General features: G+C 48.4%; 1 protein-coding gene across 4 annotated transcripts in view; it reads right to left on the bottom strand.

Annotated features, from left to right (window-relative positions):
- LOC119461102 (solute carrier organic anion transporter family member 74D) overlaps positions 1–12,444 on the bottom strand; it is a 72,139-nt gene that overhangs the window by 7,065 nt on the left and 52,630 nt on the right. For 3 of the 4 annotated variants that reach the window (XM_037722288.2, XM_049655187.1, XM_037722287.2), the window contains 9 exons: positions 8,655–8,899; positions 7,582–7,834; positions 5,916–6,152; positions 4,714–4,800; positions 3,923–4,165; positions 2,767–2,931; positions 1,971–2,172; positions 1,309–1,456; positions 438–613 (listed from right to left, as the gene is read on the bottom strand). In XM_037722288.2, the coding sequence (XP_037578216.1) occupies positions 438–613; positions 1,309–1,456; positions 1,971–2,172; positions 2,767–2,931; positions 3,923–4,165; positions 4,714–4,800; positions 5,916–6,152; positions 7,582–7,834; positions 8,655–8,899 (1,756 nt within the window). The other variant, XM_049655188.1, reaches the window with a different exon arrangement.

The following is a 12,444-nucleotide window of genomic DNA, read 5'->3' as shown; positions in this document are numbered from 1 at the left end:
CGTCAAGGCCTCATGGAAACTGGTGCACGCCCACATGCACTCGGTGTACCAACGTGGTCTCGCGCGCACGTGGTATACGCGAGACAGTATCAGCCAGTCAGGAAAGTTGGAGACGGTTCGCTAAGAAAGCTTCGCTTTAAAGAGTATAGCCCACGTCTTTCTTGCCTAAAACGCGCCAACAGTGCGTTGGATTTACATTGAAAGTGCTTACAGTGACTGCTTGTTCGAGACGGCGCCGAGCAGATGCTATACCACACGGGCATGCGTCCCGATCTTTGCGTCACGGAAATGTACGTCAAGAGCTCGCCGTTCGCCGGTAATTGCTTGTAGTGTGCTACAAAAAACATTAATCGAGTTCTCCGGGCAACAAAAATAGGGTTTCGGTATTTGCCACAGTAGTTCCACTGTGTAACGCACAGACGAACAACTTTGCGCACCTGAGGAAGATGAGTAGGCCCCCTACACGACCTGTGGAGCCCAGGAATTGGCCGGCGATCACGATGCCCAAGAAGAGGCCCAACTGCTGACACGTGGAGCCACAAAGCCCAGACGTCACGTAGGAGTCGTCCGCTCCGTGGTCACCTCCCACGATGCAGCTGCAGTCCTTGTATATCTGCAAAGCAGACGAGAGCAGTGTTGCGCAAGTGCACAAATGGGAACAGAAATAATTTGCTGACTGATATTTCGCCCTCACTGCCTAAAAGCCGATATAGCCACGTGAATACAGGCTATCCAGACGGCCATCTATTTTTCTCTCTGCGTCTATTCCTTCCGACACGATGTGGGAATATACTCGGGCGGGACCACTCAAATACAACTATTTGCATCATCTGTTAGTTGTGAACTAGGGCATTGACTTGGTTGTTTTGAAGGACTACTGATGTCTTCTGTACAAACTATGACCACTCTTGGTGCAACACCTACAGATCATCGTGCTGGGGAATGAGTGGTCATGTCACGTTACCGCCGAAGCGGACATTTTTAAAATAGATATTTCTTCTCACGCTCGGTCTCTCCCCTTTTGAGAAAGACTCCGATACCGACCAGAAGCTAAACTGTGCGAGGATGGGATGGTAGCAAGATATAACAGAGCGCTGCCTGACAATGATGGATTTGTTGAGCTACCCGAGGAACAAGACATCGAGCCACTCTCCTCTATTCCATGACTCGCTTTCCTCTCTGCCAGTTGCTTATAGAAGCGCTTCAATTCAGCTGCGCCCAATGCCCCCTTCTAAGAGCTTGGAGCTCAGCTACAAATTACACTCGTAGTCATAGTTTGAAGATCTTCACGTTGGAGGACATATTTACCGTCATGTTCGTCGATGATATTCCCACGCTTTTGCAGCCGGCATGGCACGGTGAGAAGTAGCTGGTAATTTTGTTGCTCGAGCACACCGGCTCGTATATCTGGGTGTTGCAATTGCAATCCACGTTGCACTTGTCCAGCAGCGATGTCCTGTAACCAGAACACTCGTACGTTTTTTCGGTATGTGTAAAATGTGAGAATCAGCGCCCGACGACTTTCCCCGTTTTGTCCTGTTTGCTCCTTGCTGTGAACATTCAAAGACGCCCTGGACCCAGCACACAAGGGCTTCTTTTTAGCACCATGTTTTGCTTTGTTTTTGAGAGAGAGCAAGGGCTTAATAAAAACTAAAGGTGTAAGCCCTGCTATATGCATGGCTTGCTACTTAAGATGGGGTTTTTGAATGGGCATGAAGAGAACGAGAAGGTAAACACACACTCACAGAAAAAAAAAGAAAGAAGGTTAACTGAATTAAACAAAGTTAGAAATACTCTTGGTCAACGGCACGTCTCTTAAGATGGTGCTGTTTGTCGAGAACACCCTGTGAGAAAGCGTTGTCTTCATGCAAGGAAACTGACATATACGACATATTGCAGCTTTGTAGCTGTGCAGTAGCACGAATGCTTGGAGTTTTACATTCACGTGGATACATAGATGAATGACTCACGCGCTGATGTTTCTGCCGGGTTCGACTCCGGCAATGTTGGGGCTCTCGCAGCCGATGAACATCATGGCTACGAAGCCTGCTACCATGGTCAGCTCCACGAATGCCGAGTAGCCGGCCACAACGCGCGGACCTGGCCGGAACCGGTGTATGACGACGCCGCCGGTTACGATTCCGACCAATGTCGTCATCACTTTGGCCGCCCCTAGATCAGAAAGACGAGAAGGAGGTCCGTGTTTCTTTTATTGCTCTGTGATGATTGCGGATGCTCTTCCATCCATGGCATATATATTTTCTGTATTATAAGGCCCGTTGTTACACCCCCTGGATATGCCACAGATCTGTGACATATGCATGGTCTCTATTTTAAAAGGTCCTTACGCTTATAAAACGGCATCTTTACCCCCGTATGCCACCTTAACTTGCGCTAATGTCAAATAGAGAGCAAAAAAATATTCTTATTAAAAAAGAAATGGGATGTGGCACGGTACCGTTTCCTTGATTATAGCAACTGGAGACAGGGGTTGGATCTTGCAATGGGCGGGAAACATGAAGCTGGTGCTTCATAGGTACTCCTGGTTTGTCTTGTGTGAGTATTGCGGCTTTCAATACGCAGTATTAGAAAGACAACGTGCGCACAACTACCAGCAAAAATCACCACCGCATTTGTGGTGTCATTTTCTCGTGCATTTCCAGCCAACTGTCTCTGCCACAGGGTCTATACGTTTTTTTTTTTTTTTCAGAAGTCATCACCTCCTTGAATGGAAACACACAAAGTCAGCTAACTTTCCCGGCTTACCTGTGTAATAGTTGGCCTTGGACGCCGATTGTCTAAACTGGAACTCGACGTATTTGCTGAACGATGTGCCATAGCCGGCTGTGGCGAGCAAGACGAATATCAGGCCAGTTGTGTGGAGCATGAAGATCGGGTTACGGACCAACCGCTTCACGATAACCATGATGTCTGCAGAATAGAGAAAAGAAGTGGTATGGAAGAAAGTTTGCAGGTATTACGCAAGCGCACTCACTTTTCGCTCTCATCTAGTAGCCGCTGTATGCACTCCTGAGGTACGGCGGGCTTGCAGCCAAAACCGACCCACTATGTTATGAGGTACTGTTGCAGTTTACGGCTTTTTCTGGTTTCAAAGTGCAAAATTTCCAGACCTTTGATAATATCAGCGCACACAATCAAAATGGTGCTTGAGACTATAGAGCCGTTATACTTATTAGTGTCCAGTCATTGCCTGGCCTTCCTGCAAGCGGTTCGGGCTAGGGACTATTTTAACGGATAGTATGCTGAACTACCTCATCCGTCGATGTTGTCACTGATGATTTGTTGCAGTTCCCTAGTTCGGTCAACTCGATGCACCATTCTTCTAATAGAAGCACGTGCTGCCGTCCGTGCCCTTGTGGATTGGTAAGTTTAGCGCGCGTACAACTCGTAATCATGAGGCCTTAGCGTCGACCCCAGCTCGTATGGCCTTTTTCATTTACCATTTTTTTTCTAGCAGTGATATTTTCACACAGACCCCAATCAGCTGAGAAACTCGTCATATAACCACAAAGTCAACTAGGACATCCTGGAGGTCAGTGCAGGTAATGAGAAGTAGACTTGTCGTGTGCCGCTGAATTGCCACAGCTGTCGACATCGACATCAGGATAGTTTTGTGTTGTAACCACTTCAGTCACTGTGATCGCCTAGCAAATCTCCCAGTCTACAACGGCTATAACCACGGCCACTATCCTAAGTATCCTGACATGCTATCCTGTAATTCACTTCTAAACCACTTCTAGACCACTTCTAGGTCACTTCCAAACCTCCCATATCCCACCTATTACTCCAAAGCCACCATAAAGCCATGACCTAACTAAGCTCTCGTTCTCATCCTTGGTGGCCTGATCGATACACCTGTGATTCAGCCCGTTTAACTGTAATAAATGTTTATAACAATAACCTTTGATCATGGCGATGCTGATGCCATGGTGGCCCGTCCCTTCGGCACACTTGGAGGTCTTGTTCGCCTTCACCACGGACAACCTCTGCATGCGGTTCACTTTGTAGTTCTTGCCGGCGGGTAGGATGCGTGGGAACATCATCATAGGTAAGGCGACCACGGTGAGGCCGACGGCAAACAGTATGTAGCCCATCCACCAGGCGCCCACCCAACGGGGATCCTTCGGTGAGATGCCTGGATCGTCTGCGCAGATAGTTCACGTGCAACATACATTTACTTCCTCTTTGTGTATCGACGATATGTTGATAGGGGCTGAATACTTCTACGAAGGAATGCATTGGAGCCTCCTAGCGGTCCAGAAAGCACAACTACTGCATTCAAGCAACCCCAACTGCTGGATAAACGTTTGACGCAGCCTTACTTTGCTTTGTTCTTTCTCTTTCGAGGAACCAGTGGGGGTATTCTGTGTGTCCACTAGGCGGACACTTACAAAATACCTCTCCCCGCCCCTCCCCCACCCACCATGGACTGCTGCTCCGTATTACGTTTATTTATTACATTGTAGCCAGCTAACGCACCTGTAGACAAAAATAAGAAAAACAAAACGCCTTTGACTGTGTTTCGTTGGGAGAGTCATTGTAAGTGTTACCATAACTCTTACCATGACACGAAATATTATCTGCACTATGCTGCGCAGTTTCATCGTGTGGCTGCAAGTGCGTCACAGCTGATATTAGTGCGCAGAAAAAAAGGTTAATAAGCTAGAGGATAGGACTTCATGGAGTACTCACGGAAAGGATCTTCGTAAAAGCGCAGGCATACCCCGGCTGTCACGAATCCCACCACGGGGCCGAGCAGTCTGAAGGCAAATCCCATACCTGCACATAAAAGAAGCTCGTTTTGTTTAATTTGCACATAAGATCACACAGAGCATCCAAAAGAGTTAAATGTGCGCAGATGAGAGAAACAATGAATAAGGCCAGACTGGTAAAAAAAGGAGCAAGACACCACTCTTGAAACTCGCTCCGAAATCTAGGCGCTCGCCGAACGTACGTTCAAGTGGCGTGGCTAATTTCTTGCTATGTCCGCGTGCTTGGGTCGTTTCCGTGTACGGAAAGCCTACAAATGTAGCTTGGTCAAGTTTCCCAACAATATCACATTGCCATTCAAATGCGAGTGTAATGTAATCCAATGTAAGCGACTAACCGTCTTTAGGCGGACGTTGCTTTCCGCCTGTGACCAAAGGTGCTGGTGCATGCAGAAGTGAAAGTGACTTTGAAAGTGAAAGACCGAGAACACAGACCTTAGTCATGTTCATACGCTAAGTATCTGCCATGGATTCGGAATTTCAACTGGCCAAAATGAGTAACGCATTAGTCTGCGATCAACGGCATTTGCCCTCGATTGCTACTTCATCGTGGCGTAGTTGGAAATGGCCGCAATGGAGAGGCGTTACATGTGGTTGTATCACCTTAATGTCAAATATACAGCAATGAATTGATCGGCTGTCATCTTTTCACACTGTTTACTGATCTAGCCACAGATGCTTTTTCCATAGCGCGTCAAGTAATATTTGAAAAGGCAGTACTACAAAAGACATGATCAGTTTATCAGTCGTTACTCTTTCCGAAATGATTTTAGCTCGTTTATATACTTTCATGCTTTACTTGGTTATTTTTTATTCGGGTGTGATTTATGGGGCAGTCGTGTCTGCCAGGTCACTGCGAGAATTCTGTGATACTTCTGCGAGATTTTCGAAAGATTTTTACGGGTTACTTTCGAGGAGCTCTTGCAGAGCACCATCCTGGTTCTGAATGCATTAATACATCCTGTTTAGCGGTGCGAGCCTCTAAGTGCCAGTTGCTGGTGCATTTTAATTGACATTGAGTGCCTCTCGGCAATAAGCAATGTGCCCTATAGTTTATTTCCCCCCTCTTTCCCGCACTCATGAACTGTACGATTCGCGGGGAATAGAGCTGTTGGTTGGGCTCACCGAAGTACAGGGGTGAGTTCTTCTTGCGTATGTTGTCGTCCATGTAGGTGCTGCCCGCGATGAAGAACGTGGACGCGCCGAAGCCGTTCATAAAGTTGGCGGCGAAGAAGAGCGCAAACGGCGTGTAGCTGTCCGCCATGGACGGGCCCCCGCATTCACGGTGTCCAGTCATAGCAGAGTTGCACAACAGGCTGTCGGGACTGCGCCGTCGGGCCCCCAGTGCATGCGCCGTGTTCGCTGCGATTTGCGAGGAAGAGAAGTTCTACATGTTTTTTCCGGGTAAAACAAGACTAGATTATATTAGAACACATGTCAATCCGTAACCCGCTAAGCCTACGACGTTACTAAAGAAACTTGTAGATGTAGAAAGAAAACCATACTCCATGAACATGCTTCCTTTGAGTGATGATTCACATGCTTTAGTTGTTGATTCGGCAGTCCCGTAAAAGTATCTTCGGATGAGTTGGTAAAAGGAACGTTAGTATTTTGCCAACTATGGACGTTATACAGTTTCCATTGACAGACTTAGTGTCTATATTTGACACACTGGTAACTAATGCGCATGTATAAGGCACAACATCCAGAAATCGCTATGTGAGAGACCTCGTGTACTTCGGATCTTACGCTTTCAATTGCATGCCGTGTTTGGCACGGCATGCAATTCACCGACATTTTCTTTGTGTGTTCATATTCGTCAGCGCTGGCGTTCGTGTTTTGTTTGTCGATGGAAGTGACGGATGCAAGTTGGCTATAGCGCGTCGGGCTCCACAGTTTCCTCACATTTGTTTATTGTTGGCATGACGGCACGGCGATGGTGATAACTACAGTGGCGCAGTACTACATCGACGGCCTACGTTGATATCGTACGCCGCGAATCCGCAATTAAGGTCCCCCTAAAGCCTGATTCACACAGCCGTCAAACGCCCCGGTCGTCCCGTCACCATGACAGCACCGGCGTTCGTCATGAGACAGCGCTTACTTGCCGGTTTCTCCTCAAAAATGGGACGCCGGCGACGTGAAGAATATCGGTAAACGTCACCGGCGTGTTATTTTTAAGGAAAAAAATTCACCGATGATGACGATACGCCCTAATGCGAAATTTGAGCGCAGCTGTATATGTGTTTTCATTTCGCGATATATTGGCTGGCGCGGACAATCTGTCTCGTGCGTGGCGCGACTGCCTCGCTAATCTCGAGATCGCGAGAGCCAGCGCGTGGGTGACATGTGGGCACGATTCACAGCAGCCGCCGCCGACAAATCTACCAGACGACGCGCGCTACTCTGGCACCATCTCGTATAGCCATCGTCGCCGCACTACGCTTTTCTTTTCACGCTTTCGCCATATTCTCCTCCGCTTTCCGCCTCATGATTCCGCTGCACCCTCCTCTCCGCTTTCCTCCTCGCGTCTTTCACCCCCGCTGCGATCCGCGTTCGCTTTCATCTTTCGCTGTGCTCGTTCACTCGGTTACGCCGCCGCTATCGACGCCGACGCTAGCCGCAGCCACGGGCCCCTAAGCTGCGCTCTAAAACAGTCGAGAAAACGCCGCCTCTTGAAGGACGCCGGTTCCGTAACGGTGACGGGACGGGGCGTTTGACGGCTGTGTGAATTCGTTCTAATAGCTAATGCGGTGAAATGTAAGAGGGGATGACGGAGAGTGTCCCTCACAAAGTATGTGCAGTCCCGGCCCGTAGATCATGTAGGGCACGATGCTGAGGAAGCAGCTGAGCACCACGATGAGCGCTCCGATGCCCATGATCTTGGGCCGGCTAATGCGGTTGGCATAGTAGCCGGCCAGCATGTTGATGATGATGGGGCTCAGGTTGTCCGCGATCAGGATGATGCCCGTCGTCTGGCTGGACATGGCGAACCGCCTCTCGATGGTCGACAGCGTACCCACGAAGTATGTCTTGTACGCGCCCTGCGAGTGAACGCGAATCGCAAAGGAGTTTTATGATCACTGGAGAGAGCTCGAAAAAAAGAAAGAAGGAAGAGAAAGCAATATATACGGTGCAAAATGCTTTGCGCGGCTTGTGAAAACGTTCGTGAGGTGCTGAGATGTTGAGAAAACTTCGATGTTGCGAAAGTTGTATTTCGTATTTGGAAACTGAGTCAGCTGTCAGTTTACATCGTTCATGTTTCTCAGAGTACTTTCTTTTTTTTTAGACAGGTACATTTCTTGAAACAGTTGTGAAACTACGGAATTAGCATTGACAATTATCTCTAACGACATAGTGGGAAAGTGCCGCGTGCATGCATGGCCGTGTTTCTTCATTTATAGTGCTCATGTTCTCTGTCTTTTCTATATTTCTCTTTCTGGATAATCGAGCTTTAGCGTACCTTGTCACTCTTCTTTTTTTTTTTTAGTTAAGACTTCACGAGCGTTTAGAAGGCCGCAGAGAAGTCCGTTTGACAGTAGTTCAACATGATAACCGCAGGGTAGATTTGGCGAAATGGGACGAGAAGAACCGCACAGGGCAAGAATTGCCCCCTCACGTAACGTCAAGGAACTGTAGAATTACCAAACTTTGCTGAGGTCAGTTATCGGTTTACTTTGAGAGGTTCCGCTGGCCACTCGCTTCGTTTCTCATTGCTGACAGATGACCGAAGCTGCGCGACGCAGCCCTCAAACCACTGCGACAATCGCAGTATACTACTTGCTTTGGCTGGCCGGTCAAACGCCCGACTGTTCACGATGCCTCTTACGTCTGTAAGCTATGCCGTGATGAAGGTGGGATCACCTGCAGGACGCCCATGAGGCTGTAGACGATGAAGAACACCCTGGGAGTGGCGAGTCGCTGCATGATCCGCGGGGAGCAGCTTCCCAGGCCGCACATGTAGTCACGGTCCTCCTGGAGCTCGCCATCGGCACCGCCGCCGCCGGGGGCACACCCAGCTGCCGGAGCGGCGTTTCCGTTTGTCTTTGTGTCGGACCGCGGCAATTCCGTCGTCGCTCGCTCGACGGTCCATGGCTGCTTCTGGGTGCCTGTCGTAGGAGAGATAAAAGAGAAGGAAGGACGGGGAGGTTAGCCACTGTAAGGACCAGCTGGCTAAACTGTGCTGGGATAAAGAGGGCAAATGGAATCAAGGATGATAGGGTTGAGGTAAAAGGCACGAGAAGAACTGTGCACATAACACGCCATGCAGCGCGCGACAACAGTTAAATTCTGTCGCTCATTTTGCATGCCACGAAACGGAGAAACACGTTCAAAACCTTTGTTGAGATCGGCGTGAACCGGTGTTCGAGGAGTCTGTTTTCCTAGAACAAGGGGTGAGTGTATAGCCTACCTATAGCGTGGTCGAAAACTCGTTTCTAGGTGCATTGTAGCTAGGCCAGTCACAAAGGGAGATGCTTGATCGCCTTCTTTCGGCCACTTCAATGCGGAATAAATAGGGATTCACGAATGCCACGCCGATCCTCGAGCGGCCCATAAGTGTCGTTTCAGGCTCTTGGTACCCCAGACAAAAGACGGAGCGCTCCCACAGATACTGATCCCAGCTAACGGATACTATCGTGTTGGTAAATTCGCTCGAGGTCGATCCTGTGCGCCATTGTGTAAGCGTGTGCCAGTGAGCGATCCCGTGATGCCTCGAAACTCGGCAAGTAACGCGAGGCTGTAGGGGAGAGCTTCTCGCATTTCAGTGTGAAGATGAAGGCGAGACGGAAGCGACCGACAGATTGGCAGATCTTTCTGCTCAGAATTAAGCGGGAGACTATTCTTATAAGATGCATCGCAAGAGGCCTTTCTGATCTCGGAGTATTAATTCGCTCATGCGGAGTGATTGCCACCAAACCCCTCTTGAAGCTAGGTGACCATACTGTCACCATCACCTGCCAAAGCACACAACCGTTGGAATTATGTGCTTTGGAAGTAGATTAGAACATCGGTTCGGTTGTGGACTGGAAGTAGATTAGAACATCCTACTGGGGTATTCATTTCATGTTATGTAAAACACACACACACACACACACACACACACACACACACACACACCACACCACACACACACACACACACACACACACACACACACCACACCCACACACCACACCACACACACACACACACACACACACACACACACACACACGCGCGCGCGCACACGCGCACACGCACACACGCACACACACACACACACACACACACACAGTACATTGTTTCAAGTGAAGAACGAGCACTAGGACAAAACGAACATGACATTTGAAGAATACAGGACACCCGCTTCTTTAAGAATAACGAATACTATAGCTCATAACCCAAGGATGTTTCACGGTTAGTCACGAAGTACCTCATCCCATTGTCAGGACTACAAGGTCACACGACTTGGAAAGATGGCGCACGCGTTTGTTTGCGTGTAGGTCGCCGTAGCTCGTTCTCTCCGAAACCTCGCACGAAGGCAGAATTATAAAATTTAATACATCGTCTAATAGCGCACATGACGTCGGGGATTATAAGTGTTGTTTGCTACGCAAATTAAAGGCTTGTGTCGCGCATGTACGAGCCTAGCTGTAAAAGAAGTAGCCCAGCCTGTCGAGGGGACCAACGTCATCGTTTATATCAGGAAAGCAGTGCACTATTATACAAAATCTTGGTGTTATCTTTCTTGGCGACACTGCTCCTTTCGCGGCAGATTTATACTATCGCGCGTTTGCTGCGGACTAGCTTAGCATTAACTATCCGCATATGAAGTGGATAGTTATTGGTTGGTTAGGTTGTAACTTGGTGGTACGAAAGCGACAGCGTGTCGCTTGCAGTCATTGTTTCCCTTAACTCATCCGCACTAAAGGTACTGTCTTAAAGGTAAAGCTACTGTCACTAAAGGTAAAGGTAGCTGAGAGGCATACATCGTAGAGAACATAAAGAAATGCGTCCGTTTTAAGAAGAAGCAAGAAGTTTTCTTTCTTTTCCCGATTTCTTTTCGCGCGCGTGTGTGTGTGTTTCCGGATGCCCTTTTTCGAAGAATGCGAGACCTTCAGCGATAGGTGTAGTCACAAGCGTCTTTATAAATGAATGCAGAAGGATGGGACGTGTTACGTGAGAAAGCCGAAAATTGCGAAATACTCGTACAACAATGCGAGGCGACTGGAAGAAAGGCTTTGGGTCGGGCACATGGTTTAGACTAAATGTAATACATGTCCGGCGGCATTATTGTAAGTATATTCAAGAAGTCGACCTTTTTATGTATGGTCCTGTCTATGTTTTTTTGACGTGCAATGCATTGATGTTAAAGGGGTAGTTAAAGATAAAGTTGCATATAAAAAAAAAATTCAGCACCCCTCTTTGCGAAAAACCCGAAGTAGGCCGTATAACCAGTTCAAACGCAAACCGTCTCATTTTCTTCTTCTTCACAATAGATGCCTGGAATACTTCTCCAAATTATGTATGTATAATTTGGCTTCGAAACGTAATATTAATTACGGAATTTCGATTGCATGCATGTATGGTAGGGAACTCGCCTCGCCTTATTACGTTTCTTGATCGATGTTTCCGATGTTTCTTGATCAGGACGGCGGTCCGGGTCCTTCCTGGAGCAATGTGCGTTTCGTAGCCGCGTATCGTAATATTGTTGGTTTCTGTTTCCTGTAACGCGACGACGTCAGGTTGGTGTAGGTTGCATAGGTAAAGCAAGTTTTGCCGTTTCCGATTTATTCCTCTGCAATTCCACTGCCAAATTTTGAGGGTTTGGGTCGCTTCTTTCTTCTTTGCTATCTTACTCGCCATCTTGGCTTCCCAGAGTCTCGTTCATCTGGGCTTCTCTGATGGGGTATTTTGGCTTTTTTCTTGCCTGCTCTTTGTCCTTTTCTAGGATGGAGATGCGTTGGCTGAGCTCATTGCCCATCTGGGTGATCTCCTGGCGGAGCGTTTGTACGGTGGCTGCCACAGATTTACTTATGGTGTCGACGGCTTGAGCCAGTTCGGCTCGGAACTCATTTCTCAGTTCGGCCTTGTCTTCGGTTCGGGCCTTGTTCATCTTGGGCTCTATTCCCGATTCTAGGTCCTCTATCGGGGAGTATGTTCCCTCGGCGGCGTTGGTGTTGTGGTCGGTTCCTGCTGCTCCTGCAATTGGTCAATGAGATGTTGGAGCTTCATCTCCAGGGCTTGTTCCCTGGCCTGAGCTCTTCTGTCCCGTTCCTCCTGACGTCTTTCTTGCTCTTCTAGACGCTTCATGAGCCCTTCATTCCGCTTCATCAGGTCGGCGTTTTGCCTTCTGAGGGAGGAGATGGTTTCCTCGTATCTTGAATTTCGCTCTTGTGTCGGCAGTGAGGGAAACGGGTCGGTTGTGGACTTAGAACTGGCTATCACTTCCGCCCAGCTGATCTTCTGCTGCTCTTGCTGTGGCTTATTTGTTCCATACACCGAGGAGCTTGAACTTGTCTCCCTTGTTATAGATGGCTGTCGGCCTCTTGATTTTCTTCTCTCCCTTACGTACAGGGGTGAGGGTCTTGGCTTGAGCCTTTTCTCGCACTCCTTGCTTGCCGTCTCGTGAGGTAGTCCGCATAGTTTGCACTGCAACTGACAATCATGGTCT

This window comes from Dermacentor silvarum, chromosome 8 (genome assembly GCF_013339745.2).
Source record: "Dermacentor silvarum isolate Dsil-2018 chromosome 8, BIME_Dsil_1.4, whole genome shotgun sequence".
Classification (NCBI taxonomy): domain Eukaryota; kingdom Metazoa; phylum Arthropoda; class Arachnida; order Ixodida; family Ixodidae; genus Dermacentor; species Dermacentor silvarum.
The sequence above is the reverse complement of the archived record's forward strand: the minus strand, read 5'-3'. Positions and strand labels throughout refer to the sequence as shown.